The 25,204-nt window shown below is 53.5% G+C and overlaps 1 protein-coding gene across 1 annotated transcript in view; it reads right to left on the bottom strand.

Moving 5' to 3' along the window:
• ASTN2 (astrotactin 2) overlaps positions 1–25,204 on the bottom strand; it is a 361,627-nt gene that overhangs the window by 250,019 nt on the left and 86,404 nt on the right. Inside the window, exon 3 of the mRNA XM_075170429.1 lies at positions 18,455–18,839. Within this exon, the coding sequence (XP_075026530.1) occupies positions 18,455–18,839 (385 nt within the window). The remainder of the gene's footprint in view (positions 1–18,454; positions 18,840–25,204) is intronic.

Raw genomic sequence — 25,204 nt, 5'->3', positions numbered from 1 at the left:
TCCAAGTTATAGCCTGAAGGGTTCAAAACACGCAGGAACCCCTGGGGCACTGAGCTGGCTTTGGGTCAGGTTTAACTCTGCCCCAGGAGCTCGGAGTCAAATCCCAGGCTTGGCAGCCTTTTGGGGGGTTGGGTACTCCCCAGCAGGCAAGTTTGGGATCATGGAGCGATAGGCAAGGCTGGGGTGGGAGCCAGGGGAGTGATGTACAGCCAGCCCGGGCATGCTTCGAGCTGCAGCAGGAGTCCCTGGGGGCTGCACTCACACGCTGGGCAGCAGCACCTGAGCTCAGGAAACAGCTTGCTGCAACCCCCCCGACACATCACAGCTTTCTGACATTTAAGCAACTCCCCTCCCCTGCTCTCACACCCTGCCCCATCCAGTAATGCAAAAAAAACAAACAAACAAACAAACCAGAATTGTCCTTCGAAACTCGTCACCATCGAAACACACAATGGGTGGTTACGGGAAATCATGAAACCACTCACAAAGAGCAAAGATGAAATTCAGGATCAAAAGGTTTGTCCTCCTGCAGGCCACAGAGGTCTCCCAGGTTTAACAAACGGTTTGGCCTCTGTCAGCTCCTTGAATAAACTCATTAGCAAAACATAACCTCTGTCCTGTCTCCATTTCGAGAGTCACGAAGTCCCTCACGAGCTCCTGAAGCTCCCCCTGCCCGCAGCGTGCCCGTGCGGGGCTGGCAGGAATCACTGGCCCTACAGCCACCCCGCATCCCGCTCGGATAAGGGATGAGCAAGCGCCTTGGAGCTCCCCAGCCTGCCAGGAGTCACGGGCCGAAGCATCACCCCGCCGCATCTCCCGGGTCCAGAGACACATCAGATCTGTACGGAGCTCCTCGGGCACCCGGTGAGCTCGAGGTGCGTAACTGGTCCGGACCATGGACTCTAATTCCCTTCGCAGCATGTGGCAGAGTCCATTTTAGTGCGAAATGAGAAGGTGGCCATGCAGGACGAGGCATTTATAATCCTAGACAAGGATTTGACTCAAATGCGGAGTCTGCAGCAGACTCCTCCAACAGCCACCCGCGCTGCGGGGAGGGCAGAGCCCCCACCACCCCGTGCCACGGAGAGTGCCACACCAGCCCACGGAGCAGCTCCCCCTTCCTTCTCCTCAAATCCCAAAGGCGATGCCCTCGTCTTTCCCAGGGGCAAGAGGCTCTAGACCACCCTAGGGTGCTTTTCTACCCCCGCATGCTGCAGAGAAGGTACCAAAACCTGCCAGGGCCTTTGGGACGGGAAGCGCCGGAGAAGAGCAGAGCGGCTAATGCCCGTGGGCGCAGGTGCGTCCGGAGGGCTCGGGAGAGGCTCCATCCACCCAGCGCCGGGTGCCGCAGCGGGCGATGGAGAGACAAGGATCAAACCTGCTGCCTGCGTAAGCACCGAAGGTGGGAACCATTTCAGGAGAGCTCTAGAGAGAGGACAGCCTAAGGGACCAGCCATATTACGTCTTCCAATTATTCAACACCAGGCTCCCCCAGGCACCACAGATCAAAGGCAGAGCTCCCCAAAGCTCTCCCCATTTACGTCAGGCGCAGCCAGACCCTGCGGTGTCGGATGCCTCAGCAAGCAGCATCGCAGGGATAAAAAAAAAAAAATCAGGAGTGGGGAAAGGTCTCCAAAGAGCATCTAGCCCCATCCCTGACAGCACACATCCAGCCCCCTTTCACAGGGCTCCTCCGAGGCGCTGGGGAAGGATGCTGCGGCAGCACCGGTGCGGCTCAGCACCCCGCTGCCATGCCTGCGGGGGGAAGCCTGTCCCCACAGCTCCTTCGCCCAGGAGCAAGCGTAGCAGGACCTCCCTGCGAACAGATGGCAAGTTATTTGAACCTCGGGGCTGTGCAATATATAACGCGCGCAAGTGGAGCAGGGAGCTCGGGAACCGTGCGGCTGAGGCTTATTTACCGAAAGGAGGCCAGAAGGAGAGCGCGGGAGGGGAGGAGGAGGGGGCCATGCCTTCAGCTAGCGACAAAACGCGGCGAGGTCGCAGCTCTCACATGGTCCCTGCTCGGCTGATGGGAGTAATCAGCGCCGCAGTGATCGTACCCCATCTGGCCACCACACTCGGCACATCCATCCAGAGGCATCTGCTCGTGCGCTCATCAGTGGAGTGAACGCCAAAAGCTGGGGGGGGGAGCATTACCTTCGTGGGGAGAGGGTCCCTGCAGTCGCCGGCTATTTGCGATGATGTTACAAATACTTATTCCAGAAATGGGAGCAAAAAGCTGGTGCATCTCACCGTTCTGCACAGCTCATGTGCGCCAGCACGTCCTTGGCCTCTCCATGCCCCTGAGCTCCAGGGTTTCGAGCAATGAAAGGGAAAAAAAAAAAGAATAAAAGAAAAAAAAAAAGGGAAAAAGAAAAAACCCTTGTCGACATGATCTCAGCAAGCGGAGTTCGACATGGCCAGACAAATGAAAGGTAGCCAGGCTTCAACTGAATGAGCATCAGGGGTCAAGGATGAAGGAAGGACCCTTCATGCACTGCCAACCGTGACAAAAGGGAGGGAGAAGAAACCAATGCACCATAACGTAATGAGGCACGGCGCTCACCGAGGCTGCTGGGACCCTCTTGACTATGGGGGTGTCCATCACATCCATAAAAGAGACACAGTCCACCGCAGACTGCCACCTGCGCTTTGCCACCCGGGGATTTCCACAGTCAGCCAGCTGAGCCCCGACAGCCAGGGGTAGGAACCCAGCACCCGGAGCGATGCCTCCGCGGGCATCACACAACCGCACGGCAAACACGAGTTCGCACACACGCACCGCCGTGCCCCACACACACTGCGCGCGTGCTTGGCGTTCCCATCTCCCACAGAGGTTTTAATAGTTCTGAAAAGGATGGCAACACACGCTACCGCAGGGTAGTGCAAAGCTTCGAATACCCCAGCTCTGCCCTGCAGGACCCGCCTGGGCTGCACGTGCCAAACACGGGCTCAGCCGGCGGCTCCCGGCGCTGCCGCGCTACCCGCATGCTGCTCCCCTCCCCAGCACAACGCAGCCGCATCGCCAGCGCCCGGGCACCGGCTCCTCCCAACGACGGCCGAACACGACGCAGATTTAGAGGCAATAGGACCGTCCTCTCCTTGAGCGAAGCTTGCCAAACCGCCTTCTCTACCGTCCCTGGTTTCCAGGAGATAAATCCATCGGAGCTATTGAGCTCACATCTTCGGCACCACGTTGAGAGTTTCTCCAGCCTGGCAGAGGTGGTGAGATCCACCCTGAGGTTTGGCACAACGCTACAATCTCAATCTCACCTCGTCCTATAGCAAGGGCCTTCAGCAGCGTAACAACCCCAGGAACAAGCTGAAGCAGAGGAAGCACGTGGCTCTTCAGCCTCCACAAAATCAGCTTCCATCTCCAGCAGCGATTTAAGGATGCAGCTGAAGGTCACCGTACCTTTGCAAAGCACATTACATGTTCCCGTCGTACACCTCCCTCCTGTCCACCCCCATACGCTATTTTGAAAGCAATTTGCTCTCCTTATGGCTCCCCTATTCGTTTGCACGTCTCCCACAAAACAATTCATACCAAGAGCCTTCCTTTCTTCCTTCCTTTTTGCTGGCACAAATTGCAGTGTGAAAATATGTTGTTTGGCTTAAAAATTACAACAACAACAAAAAAAAAGTCATCAACTGAACAATATGAGTGATGTTTGAGTACAAATACATTGCAATGGAGACGGGAAGCGGCGGCACTCATTTCAGTCCTCACGGGACTCCCAGCGCGGCCAGGAGAGCCGTACCTTTCCCAGATGCACAGGCTGGGTTTGGGGGGTTGTTTTGGGGAGATACCAAAACTAGTATCTCACCAGCATCGGTGGCCAGGAGGGATTCTCCAAAACACAGTCCCAGGCTCAGATCAACACAACCATCCACAACCCGTATTTGAGAGACGTGCTGGTTGCATGCTTCCACCGCCGCTGGTTGCACTTGGATGGTGCCCCCGCCATCCCAGGACATTCCCAAGGGTCCAGCACAAGGGACAAGGAATTGCAAAACCTCTTTGACTGTGCAACCTGTTTTCTGCCAGCTGAGGCTGGGAAGCCGGGATGGAGCCGGTGGCAATGGAAGTACCCCATAGCTCTTGGAAACAAGCCCTCAACCTCGCTGAGATATTTTAGAGTCTTCAGACATGGCCTTGGAGGATCCCAATGAAGCAGCTGTACCACACGCTGGAAAACCGCCCTCAGCCTAAGCCAACCTCCTGCAGCCCGCAGAGACCCTATATCCACCCAGTACCTGGCAGCCCCACTCGATGCTGCACCAGACCCTGGCAGGGCAGGGAAAGGGCAGCAGCTTCTCCCCAAACCAGGCTCAACGCCTCGTGCTGCCGCTGAGCGGTTGGGAGAGCCGGACAGCCTCCCAGCTCGGTTTTTGCAGCGTATTAAAACAGAGCAGTGAGGCTTTAAGGTTCTGCAAAGGTGCCAGCTTCTCCGAGTCTCCCAGTCTTTGGTGTTTGGCTTAAAGTTTCAGTCCCCGGAGCCACAACCATCCCTGTCCTCCTCACACAACATCTGCACTCCTACAGCTGCAGGGAGAAGACTGGAAAGGCAACAGCAGCTTCTGTTAGAGCCTCCCACATTAGGTATTGAGTAAAATGTATTTTTAAAAAATATAGTTTTTTAAGCATCTGATTTTCCCAACCCTCTCTTTGATTTCCGAGTGTCAGAGGGCAAGTTATCGATTCCTCAACATTACCAGTGCTTAAAATGCTCCCAGAGTTTTGGAGAGAGGAGTAACTCGCAGAGCAGCTTGACTGAGCATGCCGCTTCGCTGGAATCCATGTGTTTCGCAAGAACACGTCAAACTTAATCAAGGATTAGATGAGAAAATTTGGGCGCAATTAGAAGTTAAGATTGGTGGGACTTTTACCTCCTGACCTGTGCACGCATTCATGACAGCACCCGTGGACACAGCGCCGCCGTCTCAGACACCAGCTCTTCTCCATGCCCATCTCCTGCCCTCTCACCGACTGCTCCCAGTATTTTTCAAATAATCCACTTTTTCTAGGCACAGGGGAGGGTGCTCTCCTCAGAATCACTGACGCTGGCTCAAAAGGTCTAATGCATCATCACGTCCATAACGCACCATGTAAACATCAGGTACGTGTAATGCAGTTTAATAACGTTATAATTGTTTCCTCCAAATCAAACCCCTGAGTTTCAATAAGCACATTTTGATGTTTCTGCATCGGTATTTTTGAAATTTCTGTTCTACAAAGTATTTCAAGAAATCAACTTTCTGATTCTACTTGGAACAAGCATAAATTTCACAATATTGGAAGTTTTCTGCATGAAAAATAAAATAATGGGTGTTTGTTGCTTTTCGAAGCATGAAATAAGCAACGGTGTTTGTTCTGAAACTGGGATGTGGACTGATTTTCAACAGTGCCACCCTGAAGGTACCAAGCTCCAGAAAGCAGAGAGCTTTGCTAGCATAAAATTAGGTAATTACACCGATGCCTGTGTGATGACGGTGGGAGAGATTTGTACAACAGCTTCACACGTGTTGGGAAGAAAACACATCTGGAGAGCAGTGTCCTGCCATAGAGCATGGTGGATACGGCAAAGACATGAGAAACACGGAGAACTTTAGCGCTCCATCTCTTTCTCCGGCCACCAAACACCTCTACCGCATCTCGACCAAGAGCCTCTGTCCCCGTCGGTCCCCCACGCTCCATTAGTCCACGTCATATGCCACGTGCAGGCACACTGCTTCCAAGAACACCAAGACACTGCTGGCTGCATTATACAACCAACTCAGGAGATATATATATTTAAGGAAAAAAAAAAAAATATATAAAAAAATCAAAACAAAGCACAACTAACCACACATACCCACACATCAGGGGACCAAGCACCTCCTGCAATGCATACATCTCCAAGCCATCCTTAGGCGAACCCATCAGGAGAAATGATATACGTGGCACCACGCGCTTTGCCGGAGCTGGCCCCCAGCCCAGCCTGCCAACGCCGCGCGAGGGAGGATCAATCTCTCTCCGAGAAGCTCTTTTACACAGAGGGGTTTTCAGATGCAGCAACAGAGAGATATGGGAACCCGGGAGCATTTTGAAAACAGGCTTGTATTCCATCTCGACTTTTTCTTTCTTTTCTCTCCTGGCTCTTTTTGTTGAGTTTTAAAATAGAAAATGTACAAATTTTTTTAGCATAGGTATTAACACATTAATAGATTTTTACATACATTAATAAATCTCTCACTATAAAAATAGATTTTTATACGTAAAAGTCTGATTTTAATTGCAAATTGGAGGAGGAGGGTAGCAGAAGAAGAGAGAAAGTTTTATTCGAGATGTCTCCTTTGAAAGAAACTGAACAAATGTACTTTCCTCCTTCATATATTCATGAGATGACTGCTTCCCTACCCCGTTCTCCACCACCCTCAGCTCCGGGCTCAGAGCCAGCACAATCCTTATCTGGTACGAGGCAGGGAAAAAAAAAAACCCTGATAGGATCAGAAGTTTTCAGTAGTTTAACAAATCTGGGGGAAAAAAAGTCTCCGTTGATTTTTAATAAAGCTTGGGGCGCGTGACAGGGAAGGAGGGATGCCGGGAGAGGCTGGTGTGCAGCATGGGAGGGGGATGGAGACCTGCGTTGGCTCAGCATCCCGCAGTGGGGATGGGGACCCCAGGGAGCAGCGGGGCACCCCACAACCCCTCTGACCACGCACCCACTCTTTGCTTTTCCTCTTTATTGCAAAGCTTTGCCGTTCTCCCCCCCATCTTCAGAGAGCAGGAGATAATACCTGCAGCTCTGGTCCTTGCTGCAGCCGAGTGAGCTGCTCCTTAAACCAGCATGACGCCGGGGAATGCCCAGCCCACCGGGAAGGGGCATCCAGAGCCCATGGCAGTGCCCTCCCAGCACCGGCTGCCCTGACCCCTCTTCATCCTCTCTCCAGTCACGGCGCTCAATCGCTTCCCAGCTAATTGCCTCCACTCATGTGTGCAAACTAACCGTTTACTGGAAAATGCCACGGAATGTTAATTTCATTCGGAATTGGGTAATTGCAAAGCACTTCCCTTTTTTTATTATAGGAAATGAATAAGCATTGTATTAATAGCATCGTTTCCAACTCCGACCGCAATCGCGGCCCTATCGACAAAGGCTGCGAGTTATTCGTCACCCTGCACTTTCCCTGCCTTTCTACCTTCCTCCTTTCCCTTCCCCCCGCCACGCTCCCGACTTCCCCGGTTGGTAATTAAGATAATGCAATATAATTATAAACACATTGCGAAAGATCAAATGCTTAAGAGCCCCGGTCCAACGGTCCCCACCTCTGCCTCGCACCTTTACATGGCGAGCATCTTGCAAAAGCAGACGGGTCTCTGCACTCCTTGGGCTGCCACCAGCTGGGTTTGATCTTCCCAGGAGTTGTTTCTGACTAGGAAACCCTCAGCTCTCTGCAGGGCAAAGACTTTCCTAGCGCACCCCTCCCCTGACACCCACAGAGCACTGCGGATTGGGGCTGTTCAGCCCGGAGAAGAGGAGGCTCCAGGGAGACCTTACTGCGGCCCTTCAGTACTTAAAGGGGGCTTGTAAGAAAGATGGGGACAGACTTTTTAGCAGGGCCTGTGGCGACAGGACAAGGGGGAATGGTTTTAAACTAAAAGAGGGTAGATTTAGACTAGATATAAGGAAGAAATTTTTTACAATGAGGGTGGTTGGCACAGGTTGCCCAGAGAGGTAGTGGATGCCCCATCCCTGGAAACATTCAAGGTTTCAGGAGCTCTGAGCAACCTGATCAAGTTGAAGATCTCCCTGCTCAGGGCAGGGGGGTTGGACTAGATGACCTTTAAAGGTCCTTTGCAGCTCAAACTATTCTATTAGTTTATGATTTGTCCCTTTATCCCATTTCTCCTTCTGCGAGGAAAAGCCTTTGGCCATGGGATGCTGCCCCATCTCCCCCTGCCCCATGCACCGAGAAGAGCCAGGCCACCAGAGACGCTGCTTCCCACCATCTCCACTCTAATAAAACCCTTAACTTACCTTTTTTTATGAGACACCATAACTTTTTCACTTACATGGCGAGCAGAGAGGAGCAGGGAAGATGAGCAGACCCTCAGCAGCAGCTAATGCTCCTCAAGTTATAAAATAATTGAAAAGTTAAATAAGAACACTCTGGAGGAAGCTTCCCGATTTGGTGCTAATGGGCACACGAAGCGGCCCGGGCTAATGTTGCGTGGAGGAGAGACGTCGGCTCGAGAGCACAGCGCTGACCTCCAGCTCCCTCTCTCCACCGCACGTCTCCTACAGCTCCACAAATCCAGAGGAAAAACTGCCCCATGGGGAGGGCAGAGACCCACCGAGGACAGGACAAACCCCATCCCCACCCGGCTGAGGAACCGCCGCTGGGCGATGAACCTGGAGGCAGCAGCACTTCGGCATCTGTAAAGTGAGCGTGAGCCTGGGGATGGGTACGGGCAGGGCTCCAGGAACAGCAACGGCCGGCAAACCTGGGTGGGAAACGTGGCACGGTGGCCCCTCTCCAGCCTCAACCATCACCCAACTCCCTGCTCGGTGGCACAGCGCACAACAAATTTGTTAGTTGGAAATTAAATTTCCTTTGCCCAACAGGCAAGGCGATATCTTTTCACGGTACCAGCAACTCCGTGCCACGTGCCGGGGAGAACAAGGGAGCGATGTCAACCCAGAGGAGAAGGGCAAACCACCAAAAACCCGAATTGCAATGGGGCCAAGGTGCTTCAGCCGTGCACGCACGGCACAAACACCACCAAAAGGAGCCCCCCCCTGCAGTGGCTGGGACCAACCACCTCCCGCACCGGGAAGCACACGGGTGCTGGCAGCAGGCAGGAAAGAAGGAGCTGAGAGCTGGTTTGTTGGCTCAGGAAAAGACCTGGAGCTGAGGGAACACCCGTAGAGCCCAGGCTATCAAAAGCAAAACACTTCCAAGCCACACGGGCAAAGCAAGTGAGACCGAGCATAGCCAGACCCCGCAGGACCCGGTGGGTGAGTCGCAGCAAAGGCTGTAACTCAGCGGGGCCGTCAGAAAGGATTGATTTGAAGCACCTTGTTAATAAGTTTCCTCTCCCGCTGGTCCTTCGGGTAGGTCACTGCCTAATGATAAATGGGGCTGGAAGGTGCCTGCAGACCTAATATCAGTGCAGGTGCCCGGCCTCGATCCATCTTCCTTAGGAGCCAGCTGACAAAACTAACTGTCTCGGTGCCGTAGCCAGGTAAAGACGACCGATAGGAAGAGGACATGCAAAGAGAGCGAAGAGCTGGCGCTGCAGCTGCCCTCCCCGCTCCCCTCCCCAGAAAACCCATAAGCCCAGGAGAGACCGACGGGGAGAACATCTCGCACACGCCGACCGGCAAAGCCGCAATGCCGGTAAAAGCCTCGGTGAAGAAGCGCTGAGCATCATGGACCGAGACAAACCCATCGCTCTCATGCAGGCGACAGGATCTGGAGCAGCCTCAGCGCCGAGCCATGCATCGCAGGGGCTGCCCGAGTGCTCACTAGCATCTGTATATACTTCCAGCAGAAACGGGGAACATTGTGGGCTTGTTCTCCTTCAGCCCAGACCCCATGCCCTCTTCTCCTCGTCAGCCTGACTTCAGAAACCGGTGGCAGGTTTTTGCTCCATGCTGACACCACGGAAGGACAACCCTGGGCAGAGCTGAAGCTCTCCCAGGTCCTCTCCATTGCATCTGGCTGCAAGATGCAACTCAGCACAGAAACCCAGGAGAGAGGAGGACAATTGAGATCCTCCAGGGTCTCCCAAGGAGAACAAACAACCACCATATTTTTTTTTTTTAAATTTTGCATCGGGGGTCGGGGGGGGAAGTAAAAAAATAAAAAAATCATCTGGAAGCTAATCCTGGTCAACAACTGGCCTACAACCCAGCTACGCCTTAAATAATGTAGTGCTTTATCAAACATTCATAGTGATGCACAAAGTGACAAACAACACGCGCCTGACATTTATATAAATATAGTTCCTGATGGCTTGTTTTCCTTGGACAGCCAAAACTTCACAGCTTATCTTCTGTGAGCCTGTGATTCCGCCTGGATGAAAAGCACTTTGGACACCTGGGGAATCAGGGCTACTGCACACAGAACTGCCGCGACATCTCCACCAGGCATCAGCAGCCCCACAAAACCCAACAAAAACTCACATTAAAAGAGCTGCTGCTGACTTGAGGGAGCCACAAGTCACCCAGCTGTGGCTGGAAGAGGGGATGACTAAGGGTATTTCTTCTCACATGGGATGTTGTGCACCATCGGGGCGAGACCAGCCCAAGCCTCGCAAAGCGGCGATAAACCAGCAGGACTTCACGAAACCGCCATCCCTTTGGGATGCTCAGCAAAATGCTGGCACATTTAAACACCTCTTTTTTCTTCCATTCGCTATGGCACCATCAGAAGCTGCTTTTCCATCTGCTCCTTCCCTCCTCTGTCTCATGAAATTAGTGAGTGAGGATATAGCAAAGGTGAAGGGAGGGGAGAAAAACAAGGAAACCACATCAGGAAATCCAACCTACCAGTATTTTCTCAACAGTGGGCCAGGAAGAGCCCCAACCAGCCTGAGAGATGTTTAAGCCTTAATTAGCCATTAAGCACATGCCAGCACAGCACCTCCCTCGGCCAGGGGGATGCAGGACCAGAGGAGGCCACCAGCCCCTGGGAGCTTCCCCATCCCTTCTGACCTGCTGCTGGAGGCAGGAGAGATGTTGGACATGGGTCTCGTTGTGGAGACCTCCCGGGCATGCTCCCGCGCATCCGTGGTGCTGCCTTAGGCCACTTTCTTGGGAGGTGTAAGGGAGGGGGAGCGTGTTCCGCAGGACCACCGGGCCAAGAGACCATCGTTCCCTCCCACCATGTTGATAGGGACAACCCAAATTTGGGATGGAGGCAACCAGTTTGGTGTGATGGGGTGATGAAAACAAAACTAAAACTCCAGCCTGGCAGCTCTCTGTTCAAAGCTCAAAAGGCAATTAATATATTCATTATGACTGTTTATCTCTCTGGAAAGCACAGCTTTTCCCTGGCAGGTATGGACATTTTCAAATCAACATTAAAGTCAGAGCTGGCATCAATATAAAATTGAACGACCCAACGGCATATCCAACCGCTGCAACTGGGGCCCCTATTCTCTTCATTAATGCACTCCACCAATTAAACATGTTGGACATAAAGACATGTTTAATTTCTCTAATAACTGGAGACACCAGCTAAGCACGTGCTTAAATGTTTCCCTGAATTGGGACCCGATTCCTACCCTCTTGGGCCTCATTTTTTTTTTATTTCTTTAAAGCTGAAATTTGCAGCCGGGTTTTTCAGCCAGGAATAGCGAACTGCAAAAAACACTTTCCATGGGCAGGCTACGTGAATATATATTTTCAAAGGCCTCTGTAAATTACGCAAGGAGTTGGCGGGGATTAGAGCTGGGAAAAGCTGATCACGTACAAAGAGGGTCACGATCCCATCAGGTCACTGGAAAGACGACAGAGCCCCAAGACACATCAGATGCCGGCCTGACGTACTGTCCCATTTTAGCTTCCAGCCCCAGACAAACATTAAGCCATCATTTTATTTATTAAAGGCTCAGAAAGCCTCTGGTTAATACTTGGATTCAGGGTGGCACTGCATCTGCCTACCCGAGCGAACGGCAGCCACAGACAGCGGCTCCCAGCCACAGCACGGTGGCTCCGGCACTGGGGACGGCACAGCCCGGCACGGCGGGGATCTCCCTGCCGGCAGCCAGCCACGAGCCCGGCTGGGTGCAGATGTCCCCTCGAGGATGCTGGGCTGTCAGCTCGGGGACAGCAACACCAGGACGGTCATCTCGCTCCCGTTGCCCATGGGCTCTCCCCTCTCCATCACGGAGGAGAACACCATCACCCTGCCCGTTACGAGGGCATCGCTTCCGACTCACACCCCGACTTTAAATCTCATCTCCAAGATACTACAGAGCTCATACATTTGTAATGAATAGCAACCCTAGGGCACAGCTTAACTACCTGCCCTCCTCTTCCACATCTCAGCCCCCAAAACGTCCCTTTCCCCAGCCCTGCCACCACGACCTGGGCCAGAGCGCTGCCTTACCTCTCCCCTAGAGGAGTCTTTGCTGGGAGGCGAAGATGATGACCGAGATGTGGCCACCAGAACAGCTGCTACAGCGTTGGTGGGTGGCATAGGAAACTCCCTCTCCTTATCACCAGCACCCTTCCCCTGCCTGCCTTTTGCCATTATCTCAAACCTAAGCCATTTGTCTCCCCTGCCAAAAACCCTTCTCCCCCAGTTCTCCCGGCCTGCATCACCCAGAGGAGTTTGGCTGGGAGGCTGTTGGGACCACAACCTCTTACATCAGCAGTTCTCAACGTTTCCTCGTGCTGCCCTGTCTGCTGTCTGGCTTGGCTCCCCTCTCCAACTCATAGATGAGGACTGGACCATTAGGTGACATGACCAGGGTTACCAAAGCAGCCGGTGGCAGAGGGGAGCTGGATCGACATCTCCGGGTTCACTCTAGGTGCCAGACCATCTTTCAGGCATGCTCAAAAGCCTCTCGCTATCACTATAGAGAAAAGCATCCATGGATTAAGTAAGAGAAACTTCAGAGGTTTACCGAAGTTAACACAGCAGGTGAGAAGAAAGTCCAGGAGATATGAATTCAAGATGACTCCACAACCACAGCTTTGATCATCGGTACCATCGGTAATAAGTCCTGTCTCCTGTCTAGACTTGGAGGCCATACCCAGACTGCAGAGTCTGTGAAGCCAGCACAAAGGCCCACTTGAAAAGTTCTTTTTTTGAACATGAAAGAAACTGAGAAAATAAAGATGGGTCCTTTGTTGCAGGACTAGAATTGCAGATACTCGATTTTCAATCTGACATCTATTTTCTCCTCAGTTTTCACCAGGCAGAAGTTCTGCTTCTCACTGATCCTTAGGACATTTGGTTTGGCAAAATCTTCTCATTGAGGAACTTGTGGGTAACCCCAGCAGTCCAGCAAGCCTGAATATATCTGCCTTCATTTACTAACTCCATCTCTGTGCATCCAATGTGTCCCATCTGGGGACGTAGCGGTGCTGCCTGCGATGGACTGGGGGCCAAACCCCCCCAAACACCACTTGATGGACAGAAGCAAAGGGCTCCTGCTGCTGCAGGATGAAACCACGTCAGTAAAGATGAGAGCCAGGTATCTTAAAAGATAAAAGCAAGTTAGGAATTCCCAAGGGGTTGGAGCTTGAGGTCATCTGCTCAGGAAAGGCAGGAGAGCAGAAATCATCAGGTGCGTGGACTGGAAACTACCCGGAGAAGTGAGGACAGAGGCAGTGAGGACAGTGACATCACCTGCACGAATTTACCCAAATCCCCTTAATCGCAGAACGCCGTGTACCCACGGGGACCGGGTTCGGACACGGGGGTGTCCCCAGCAAAGACCAAGACCCCAGAAACCGCACCCCACACCAGCAGACCCCACTTGGCACCACGCACACCCACGGGGCACGAAACCCCTGGAAACCTTCCAATTGCCAGAGAGAACCCAAAACAGCGAGGAGACGGCACGGCCCCTTTTCCACACCAGCACAAAGGGATCCTTTTGGGTAATTAGGACTGGCTGGCTATTGCCTCCTTCCTTGCTCCATTTAATTTTATTATATTAATAAAAAAAAAGACTACTTTTCTTCTTAAACTGCCTCGGATTTTTCTTCTGTCTAAATTCATCTGGGCTCTGTACAATGTCACCAGGTCAGTTTGTGCTCCTGCTGCAATTCTAATTTTGTCAGCTTTCCATTTTCTAGGGAGTTGGGGGATTTTTCTTTCTTTCCTTTTTTTTTTTTTTTCCCCCAAGTCAAAAATGATTTTGCATAACAGTAATAATGTTAATGGCCCTGCACAGCGCATCCAGATTACAACTGCAGCTAGGGAGAAATAAACATCTCATCTTTGCCCTGCTGTTTATCTACCCACAGCAGAGCCTGGTATCAGGTCAGAACCTGTAATTTCATTAACTTTATCACTCAGACACGCTTGTTGCTAGATGTCATTATTCAGCACATTGCTCCCGTGTTTTGTTTGCGCTGGGCTTCACTACAGATGCTCCGGCACCGCGCGGGAGCAGCCCTCCCATCCGCATCGCTGCAGAGCGCTGCCTGAGAACTGGGAGGAAAGTTTGGCTCACTGATCCGTGTGCTGCTTGCCCATGATTTGCAGAACATTTGTGCTGCTCGACCTCCCGGGCTCGGACTTCTCTCCCATTTTGCAGGGCTGTACTCAGTAAAGTCATCCAGTGCAATTCCCTGCCTGACCTGATACATCCAGAAGCTCCACAAGGGGAATAAAAAAACCCATATTCTTCCTCATGGAAAGGGCAAGCGAGCCCAACAGCCGCACAGCGCGGGGTGCATGAATCCCAAATGATGGAAAGCGCCCGCCGCCGGCACGACCCGGCACCTGCACATCAATCACTGCCCGGCACGTGGGGGAAAACAAGCAGCACAGGCAGGTGGAGGGCAAGCCAAAACGCTCCATCTTCATCGGATTTGCCATTCCCTGGTAATTAATACTGGGAAGTGACACTTGAAAGAGCCTCTAGTGACAGCCCCAGCGATGATACCATTTGGAGCCCGCTGACAAGTCCCAGCTGATGTCTTATCACAACACCACACTGCAAGAGCAGCAAGGGGAGCTTTTCCCTTGGGTGCTGACAGACTCCCCGGGATGCGGGCACAGCTCCTCGCCCAGCCCCGGTGATTGCACCAAAACCTGGCAGCTCCAGCCAGGCAGCCGGGCACCGGGGGGGGAAGGCTGACCCTGCCCTCGAGCTGGGGCCATGCTCCAGCTGGGTTTCTCTTGATGCATCCATCTTCAATCCACCCGTAAAACCGTGCCCGAGCAGAACTGATTTCCAGCCCCTGGGGATCTCCAGGTACGTGGTGTCTGCTCGCACCAACTGCAGAGTTTCTCCATCCCACCTGCCGCATTCCCGCGGGAATCCCAGCTGCATCTGCTGCGAAGGTTGAAGCGCCTGTGTGCGCAGCACATCCAACGCCTCCCAAATCACCGTGTTTCCCACATGTGTGCAAACCAGGTCAGAGTGCAAAGCCCACAGCAGGTATATTTATATTTCTGGTGTAAAAATGCTAGATCTGAACTACAGCCACCTCATCCTTGGCAATCCAAGCTCTGGCCAGCTTCTGCAGAGAGGAGCAACTAGCACATCCCGTAGCTTGACTCCCTGAGCAAAGCCTCATCCAAGAGTGTCCATCTGGGAGGAAACACATGGTGAACCGGCACGGTTTGGAAGGATGAGACCAGGCAAGACACAAACCTGCCTCGATCCAAGGTGCAAAGCCCGACGGCATCACGAGCTGAACCGGTGGAAGCATTTGTGAACATAACTCAGCCTGGGGTAGCCCTGGCCCTGCAGGCAGCTTGCAGCCCCAGCTTGGGGGAATTTTGCAGTCAGTATAAGAAGTTCTTTATTGCCAATTCCTGCAGCCCTCGGATAGTTTAATATTCTGCCCTAGATCTTGTTTACTATTATGTTTTGAAGAGGACTGAAATGCAGTTACTGCTGTCTTCCCTACTCACACAACTCTAAATAATTTATAGAAAAGCAAAACAAAGAAGAGAGTATGAAAGAATAAAAAAGGCAGCTCAGTTACGATATATAAAGGCTTTCATTTGTTCATTCTCAGCGAGCAGAGGGCTGGGGAAACATCCCTTAACACCGCGGGCCGGTGACAGCCAGCCGTACACAAAGGGGGATGCCAACAGGGACGCTCAGATCAGCACTCGAGGATGGCAGATGGACCCCTGCGGCCCTCCACAGTTGTTTGAGGAACGATAACCATCACCGTCGTAATAACCTTGCTTAAAAGAGGAAAGAATAAAGAGCACTTTAAGGGTGGAAGAAACACAACCTCAGTCACCACTTAACGACCATCGCAGGTGCAGGGACCTGCTTTCCAGACAGGATGCATCATCTGGGCTCTCCCCAGCTCCGATGCTCAGAGCTGCACAGTCTCCTCCGTGGAACCAAGAAGAGTCCCTGTCTCCATCCGTGTCCCCCAGCACTGCCACCACGGGTGCTCCAACAGGGACAGCTCAGTCTTTATGGGAATCCCACACACTCACGGGAAGAAGGGAAGGACAGTCCAGCGTCACCCTTCCCTGCACAGAAGGAGCTGGCACATCCCCTGCTCGCTCCTGCTGGAGTCACTCAGCAATTAGCACTAATGTACTTTGCTTTTGTTTATTTGAATGCATTTTACTGTGCATTGCAGGTGAACAACATTAAACGGCTTCTAAAAACGTTTCAATAAGCAGAGGCGGGTGTTGCAGCTTCTGAGAGACAGACTTTAAAAATGCAGGCAATCAAGTGTGCATTAGCCAAAACACTCTGGGGAAAGCGCCGCTCTTATCCGCGCAGGAGAAACACCCCCCCGAGTCACGCAGTTGTACCCGTGCAGCCTGCGGTCCCTCCGTCCCCGCGCACAGGTGGGGGGCAGCACCCAGACCCTGCCTGGCCCTCTCGGGGACGGTTCTCCAAGTGCAGAGAGCAGAACCACATGGTTCAGCAGCACGAGTTTTATTTTTAGTTAAGAGAACAACTAAATAAAGAGCAGCTAGTCTAGACTGCTTTATATAGGCTCTCGCACTGACCTCCTCCTAGAGCTCCTGAGTGTCTTCCAGTACTGCATTAAAAGACGCCACCAGCATCTGTCACCCGTGGTTTGGTCTCTCCTCCTCTCCCAGGAGAAGCCGTACAGGCTGATAGCAGGTAACACGCCTCCCCAGCTGCTCAGCCTGCAGGAGCGCTGCCAAGCCCTGTCCCTATGGGCTCCCTTCTGCTCCCGCATACCTGGTACAGCCAGCAATGCGTGCAATCACGTACACTGTGACCGCAGAGGACCCTGTCTGTCTGTCCTACTGCATCCAACCTTTGGCTACTTGCTGTGCCGATGTTGGACCGCTTTACCCAGGGGGACCCCCCCACAAATTTCTTTCTGAGCTGGGCACAGCTCTGAGGAGGAGGAACCCCAAAGGGACCAGAGCTCCTCCAAATCCCAGCCCACTTCAGGGAAGGCACAAAGCATCCGCAGCACTTCACCTGCTCAGGAACAGGGACCCCAACGCAGCTCCTAGCAGAGGATTCTATACCTTACAACAGCAGTGTTATCCAATATTATACCTTACAAGCAGTCAGTGCCATAGGGACAGGCAGCAGCCAGAACCCACACTTATGGAATTGTATAGGCTTCTTTCTAATCCGACCTACAGATGCTATATAACACTCTAACTGCTATGCCAAACACCACGAGTAGGAAACGGTTCACATTTGGGGTCTGTGCCTGTCCATCAGATCCACACGGATTCAGCGTTGCACTTCCCGCAATGAAAATTTTCTGATCTGCCATTTCCAGCTCCACACAGGGCTCCTATGCGCTTGCCTTAAATCTACAGCCCTGATGGCTTTGTTTGCGGGCGACTACAGGATCGTTTGTCTGATTGCTTAGAGAATAAAGCACAGGGGATGTTTTGCCGCTAGTGGAAAATACAGCTTTATGGAGCAGCTCTCGGAGGAGCATCAAGGCTCAGCAGGCTGGCGGAGCCCCAGCGCACCGACACGTTCGCTCGCTAGAACTGATGCCCTACTCGACGGCAAGGCAATGAACATTTCTGCCACCTAGAGAGTGACGACTGGCCTGATTGATGCCCATGTACTAGCACTCTCCCACGGCAAGAAGTCGGTATGAATCCCAGCATTCCCATCCTGTTGAGGAGACAGGAGTTCCAGCGCTGCTGGAGCAGCAGGAATGACTCCTTCGGTGCTGCACAAGCCCATGGCAAAAGAGCACCTCCCCTCCCTGGGAAAAACCAGCTCTGCTCTCCCACCAGGCATCCCCCAATCTGCCGGGGGTTTCACAGCGGTCTCTGCCATTGCTAGGACCAGATACACCACCAAGTCTGAAAGTAGAGTCATCAGCTTCCCATCTCTCCAGGCAGGCTCGCACTGGAAGAGGGAGACTGGTTTTGGAAGAGGACGTGACAAAGGAGACAGGTCAAATCCTACGAATCCACAGCTCCCAAGCACACAGCTCACATGCTCCTATGGCTCCTAAACCATCAGCAAAGCACAGTCAGGGAGTGCTGCGAGACCATGGGACCTGGTCCTCAGGGCTGGCAGCGACAGCTGAGGGCTCACATCTACTGTGCCTCAGTTTCCCCAGCACGATCCGAAGGCGATTGCCCTATCAGGAAGGGCAGCTTCAGGACAAGGTCTGCAAACCACCTTGTAGATGACAGCTGAGGACCAAAGCCTGGAGAGCCAAGCGCCAGCTGCAGGGGCTATGCATGGATGAGCCATCCTCTTTAGGTGACACCACATAGGACAGACACCCCGGCAGGGGCTGGCGAGAGGGAAAGAGGAGAGCGAAAAGCCACAAACCTTTCTTCTCGTAGTCGGGCTTCTCCTCCCCACCCCGGCCCAGGCTCTCCAGCGTCCGTGTCACCTGGCTGCCAAACTCATCCTCCCTGGTGCTGGGCTCTGCCCGCCGCGGCGTCTCCTCCTCCTCCTCGTCCTCATAGTCATCCAGGATGGGGGTCTCACGGATGGGCACCCCGATGACCGAGTTGTGGGCCTGGAGGCGTGAGTTGCGGAAGCTCTCGCGGGCCTGGGGGCCCAGCAGCACCGAGGGGATGTAGTGGATCTCGTGGGTGGCCTCTGTGCTGGCACTCTTCTGCGGGATGCGGCGGCGCTTGTGCCAGCGCCGCTGGGCGTACAGAGCCACCGTGAAGACCAAGAGGAGCAGGAGCAGCGCGATCAGCCCACCCTGCAGAGGAGAGCAAAGAGCACAGGTCAGGGCACGCACAGGGCACAGGGACGGGTCAGGAGATGCTGCGGCCAGCATCCACGGACCCTCTCCTCTTCCACCCCCAGAGCACCCTTTCATCAGTGCTCCAGGAACCGCACACGGGTGGGTTCATGGAGCAGCCCCCTCTGGGGCAGGATGTCACAGGCAGGGTGCCCGAGGTGGCCTTTGGCCAGGGACAGCACCGGCTCAGCTCTGCCCAAGTTATTTTGCCCGCTCTTCCAAGGACTTTGTTCTTACCACGCACCCCTCGGGTCCCCCAGCCCCCCAAGCCCACCCACGCACACAGGGGCTGAGGTGGGCGAGCTCCCCCTCCTGCGCTGCACGGGGAGATGGGAAAGGAGGCAATCGCATCCCAGCACTTCAGAGAAAAAACCTCATTAAAACAACCCAGCCACCGACACGGGAGCACTAAAGCCTCAGCAGAGACACACAACATTTCACACAAACGACGCTGCAACAAACGGCACCACGCAACCGCCGCTCCCCAGGGCACGGTTACCCCAACTCCATCATTTCTGGTTGTGATTTGCCTATGGTTTCAACGAGACTTCAGCTGCAGACCTGGGGGCACAGCATAACATATTCCAGACCAAGACCTTCTCTGCAAAGCTCTCCTCTTCCCCCATCTCCAAATTTTATTCAATACAGCTCCCAAGTACATTCCCATGGAAAAAAAAAAAAAAATTCTTTACCAAAAAAATAATCTTCCTAAATATCTATACATCCATAGAAGTGGCCTCTCCTCCCAAGGAAGCAGGCTGGGAAGCGCCGTAGGGATCCAGCCCTGCCTCTGGCTGCTCTGGAAGTTAAATTCAGCCACAGTGCACGTGCCAGCTTCCAGCCTCTTAATCTCCACAGCGTTGGAGCAATTTTATCCCGTGGCAGACAAGTAAAGCAGGACACGTAAATCGGGAGCGGCGTGAGCAATCGGGGCTTTGCAGCGCAACGTGGAACAGCCAGCGCAGGGCAGGCGTTTCTTTGGCACAAGGGATGCCACCGCCCAGAACTTTACAGAGCGTGCAAAAACAAAGCGGAGACGTTCAAATATTTCATCTGCATTCGACACAAAGCACCATGCTGTACCCGGAGAGAGACTCCGACTCGTAAACAGGATCAGCTGTAAAGAGGCGGCATTGAAAATTGCAGCTGACAGGAGGAGGTAGCTGGGGGAGAGGCCTCGGCAGCAGGAGCAGAGGAGAGACGCTTCCCTGGACCACCCCAGCACCACGACCCACCGCAGAGAGGAGCCCGGCCCAGCACCTCCCATCAGAACCCCCCTACCTCTCCCCCCAGATTAGCACTAATGGGAGAAGGGTTCAGGAGGACATTGCTCAGCTTAACTTCCCTAATTCAGGTGACGTGTGCCATCAGGAAAGGTGGGTTGGCGCTCAGGAGATGGATGGATGGACCTGACTGGGTTTGTGCCCTGCAGTACCGGAGCACCTGAAGGACCAGCAGGATGAGGACCCTACCCGGCCTTCCACTCTCAGGTGCAAGAAGCAGCGTGGACACCTCAGCCTGGAAGAGCAGAAACGCGTTTCCTCGAGTTTGCGCAGCGCCTGATGCACAGAGAGCCCGGAGCATCACAGGAGCTCCCCGGCGTAAGCCACCCGCACCCCTCGGCACCGAATTTCCCTGGAAGCTCGTTTTGCAGGAGAGAAACCATGGCACACCAGACCCTCCAAAAGGGAGGCCTAGTGACAAGGACACAGCAGGGCCACAAACTTCAACACGACGAACCGCACTGCAAAATCAGGTCCGGCTTGTGTGCCGACATCCTTCCAGCAAAGCGAGGGCTCTCACGTTCCTGAAGGGTTTCAGAACAACACTCATGGACATGACTACCGGGAAAAGTCTTCTCCAAGGCCTCACCACCAAGCCCCTGAGCCGCCCGGCTGGACATCGCTTGTGCCTGGGTGCTCTCTGCAACTGCGAAGCGGCTGCAGGGCAGAGCACTCCACACCCACAGGCACACGGGCACTTGCCCTCCCTGGAAAAGCACAACCGGAGAGAACCCAGATGCTCGGAAAAGCCCAGGGTGACTGAGAAAGCCCTGCACGAGGAGGAGCTTTGCCAGCTGGACCCAGGAAGGGGTCCGGGCACCCGCAGCAGTGCTGGGGCCGTGCATCTGCCTGGCTGGGCTCAGGTCTGCCCCCGGGAAACGGCCCAGAGCAGATAAACCTGTGGGCATATTAAATTAAAGATCTCTCTGCTTGGGAGAAATTACAAAAAGGCGCGAAGGCACAGATGTTATTAGTGTGGCATTCCCCTCCCCAGCTCAGGAATGACAGGGTTGGCTCAAGGAAGCCGAGGGCTCCCAACCCAGCCCAGCCGCAGCTCCCGCATCCTTCGGGATGAGCTGGAGATCTCTGCTCTGCCAATCACCGAGACAACGGCACCCCCTCTGCCTGGGAAAGGCTGGGGGTGCCCGTGCCAGCCCCTCGCGTGAGCACTGATGGGCTCATAGCAGGCGGCTCAGTTTCGATGTGCTCCTTTTGTCCCTGACCCCGCGCCAGCAGCTGCTTGTTTAACCACGCTGCACACGCCGGGAGAGCTTCCCGGGGAAAGGGGAGGGGAAAAAAAAAAGAAAAAAAGAGTCAAACTTAGGAGGCATTCAAGCCAGCCTCATTTTAATCTATTTTTCATGTTAAATTATCCAACTGAGGGAGCAGGAGAGAGAAAGGGGAAAGAAGGGATAATATGAGAAATGTTTTATTTGACAATGTGTCATTCGGAAACTGATTATTTCTGTCTCCGAGCTTTTTAATATTCCCAAACAATGGCCGAGCCGCGCCGGGATTTGGTATTCTAAGGCTGGATTTATAATACTCTGTTCTGCAGTGATAAGAACACGGGCCTTTAATCCTCTGAGCTGTGAACATGCATATTCTCCTGCGTAATGTCCTTCCCGCCGCGCTCCCGCGTGCCCCGCGCCGGCCGAGCAGGAGCCGCCGGGCACCAGAGGGTTGCCGAGACCCACAGGAGAGGAGGAGGATGGGGGAGAAGAGGGCTGGTGGGGACAACCCCTGTGTATGCAGAACTGCAGGGCTCGTGGCATGGGAGGAAACCGCAGCTGAAGCTGGAAAGCAGCAAAGCTGGGACTTATTTGAAGCACTGAGGAAAACTGATGGAAGAAGCCACCTCGAAGCCCAAGAGATTGGAACTCATAAATTCTGAAGGCTGCCAAGCTGCCGACCTGGAGGGCAATCACTGTTTGGGCATCTGTTTGAGATGCTGAACAATTTCTGAGAAGCAAGAGGATTCACGTGCTTCTTCGAACACAAGCCACCACCCTTCTCTACCCAAGGGGTGAAAGATGAGGGAGTCCTGCTGCTCCTCTGCGGTCTGGACAAACTCTTTCTTACAACAGGCTCTGGCCTTTCCCGACTCTGCCCGGGCTCCTCGGTCAGCTCTGCTCCCTGCTGCTCCCCGTAGCGGGTGGACTTGGCACGGCTCCCCGCAGGAGTCCTCCAGCCCTGCAGCTTTGCAGTCACAGTGCAACTGCAGCGATGCAGCCCAGCCATTACGAAAGCAAACCCTGAGGGTCTGCCAGCCACCACGCCAAAAAGGGCTGAACTCACAGAAGAAGGTCCCAGGCTGGAGGAAAACACGGTTTGGGCTGGGCAGACCTGTTACACCAAAGCATCCCTCGTACGGGTCAAAGCAAAATCGGTGCAAATCAGTGCAGCATTCAGCCCAGCTGACCTGAACCCCTTCTGCTGTTTCCTCTGAACACTGACACAAAGTTTTGTCCTGGGGGGAAAATATCCTTATTTCTTTCCTAACTTTGAAGCCACTACTGCTCCCACACGACATCCAAACCCAATTCCTGTCCCACGTTGTGCTGACAACCAGCCCCATCGCAAATTACCTGCTGCTGGGTGAAACGGGGCTCTTACAGCCCAGGGCCATCGCTCCAAGGACAGTCCCCCGGGACAGCCGGGCTCTGCCCAGCACAAACCCCGCACAACGACCCCCCCCATCCTGCCCTGCAGCTTCAGGGAGCTGGGGCCAGCAGGACCCTGATGCCGGAGCATCACATCGCCCTGCGCAGTCCCAGCGGGCGAGCCACGGTAAACAAACAGGTATCAGCGATAACCACACAGTCCTCAGAGCTCTTCACACTGTGTACTTTTTCCTTTCTTTCCTTTTTGGCCGTGAAGGTAATTAAACATTAGAACAATTTACCAAAGGTTGCAGTGGATCATCCATCAATGTCAATTTTTTTTTCTTTTTCCTTTTTTTAAAATCAAGCCTGGATACTTTTAGAAAAGTTATGCTTTATTTCAAATGAGAAATAAAGGCTTCAGGGAATTCTTGCGCCATGTGCGGCATTGAAGGGCAGAGCCGATGACCCCACAGTCCCTTCTGGTCTTCCAGTCCCCCAATTTTGTCCTCCCCACCTTTCTTCGTGAGTCAAAGCATTCAGCCCGAGAGCTTCTTATCTCTCTTTCAAACATTTCATCCCCTCCCAGGTCAACCCAGACGCAGAAAGCACCACCGGACCGCGGACACAAGCGGGCAGGTAAGGCACGTCCACCTAACGCAGACCAAAGGGGAAGATGCCACCAGCAAGGACCAAACCCCGGACCTCCGCAGCTCGGCACACAAACCTGTCCCGGTTCATCTCTGCCATTGCCGAGGGCTATAATAAAGCAGTGCTCAATGAGCAGGTGTAGTAAACATTTGCATTAGGTTTTAGCCATGCTGTAATTTGAGCTAACAGATTTCTAATTAATTTAACTAAAAGCGATGGCTAACAGCAGCACGGAGACCCTATAAATGCCGCTTCACCAGGCAGAGGCTTACTCCCGGGCTCAAATCCTCCAAGGCCATGTCCCAGGGTGAAGCACAACCAGAGCTGGGATCATTCGCGTTAGCCGTTATAACAGTATCTGTTAATTGGCAATCAATCCTCTCGGCCAAACCCTCTGCTGCAGCCAAACTCAGAGAAGAGACCTGTTGGTGCCCAGGTTGGCCGGCGGCAGGTCTGTCCATCCTCTCCCTCCCAGCTCCGCCAGCAGGTCCCTTTGCCAGGCCAGACCCTGCACCAGGACGCCTGTGCCCGCACCCCAACCAAGCTACACTCAGGGCAACTTTGGAAGAAAAATAACTACATTTAACGTGGTGGGTTGCAAGGCATCTGCTTCTTCCCTTTCCAGATCAAACCTCCACACCACAGCAGCTTCTTCCTAGGACTCCTTTGCCTTATTGCTCTTTCTTTGCTGCACCTCTCAATTCAAATATTTCTTCTGCAAATCTTAATTAACATGCTGTTTGCACCTTCTTTCAGATCATTAACGATGAAAAATAAGGCTGATCTCTGCAGTCATCTCTCGGAGTCTTCCCTCTCCTGCACACCGCCGTTTATCACGACCTCCTCTGCACCCTGCTGCTTCCTCACCCTCCCGGGGTGCAGGACATACCCGCAGACAGTATGTGATCCCTCCGGCTTCGAAGAAACAGCAGGGCAGGGGAAAGGATGTTAGCTAGTGTGCTCTTCCCTAGAGCAGGGATAACACCAGCCTCTGGCTGTCATCCCCGTAATGGGGGAGCTTTGGCCGTTTCCTGCAGAATCAAGGTTTCTGCACCCACGGCACCTCCGTCTGCCTCTCCGTCCTTCCCTTTCACACTGGCCCATCACAACCAAGTCTAAAAAGGCAGAAAAGGTCTCAGAAATACTGACATTCTTTCAGCTTTGTGATAAGAGGAGGTAGGAGAAAGAGGCCTCAGATCACCCCATCCACTAACGCACATCGCACAGGAGGGCAGGGAAGGGTTATCGGAGCCAACCAAAAGCATGCAAGGAGGAGAGAAACAGGGCTTCGGGAAACGGGCTTTGCAAGAACAGCCACATCTGGTACAAAAGGAAAGTTCAGGAAGGCGCTGGATCCTGTCTCAGGAGATGGTCCCGCGAGCACAGACCTGACCAAGCCTGCTCGGTCCTCACGCAGCCTCTGCCAGCAGAAGCGACAACGTACCCCGAGGATGGAGGGATGCTTACTCTCTTCCTGCAGCCACGGTGGGTGGCACGAGAAGTTGTGAGCTTGAATTGCAGCGAGGAGCACTCAAGAAGAAACACAACTGCAAGAAGCATGATGCTCCCAGGAGAGCTGGGACATCTCGGTCACTGGAGGTGACCTGCCCAAAATGCTGAGCATGCCTCGGGGATGCGGGGGTCCTGCCAACTCCCTTCTCCTCCAGCTGCCCTTCCTGACAGCAGGCAGCTTCTGTCTGGAGGACGCGTGGCCCACCCCTGTTCGTGAATCAGAACCACCCCCACGTGCTGCGGGGGGTCAGCAAATGAGCCCACGGGCAGGTGA

This window comes from Calonectris borealis, chromosome 21 (assembly GCF_964195595.1).
Source record: "Calonectris borealis chromosome 21, bCalBor7.hap1.2, whole genome shotgun sequence".
Lineage (NCBI taxonomy): Eukaryota > Metazoa > Chordata > Aves > Procellariiformes > Procellariidae > Calonectris > Calonectris borealis.
This window is presented reverse-complemented; position numbering and strand designations above follow the sequence as displayed.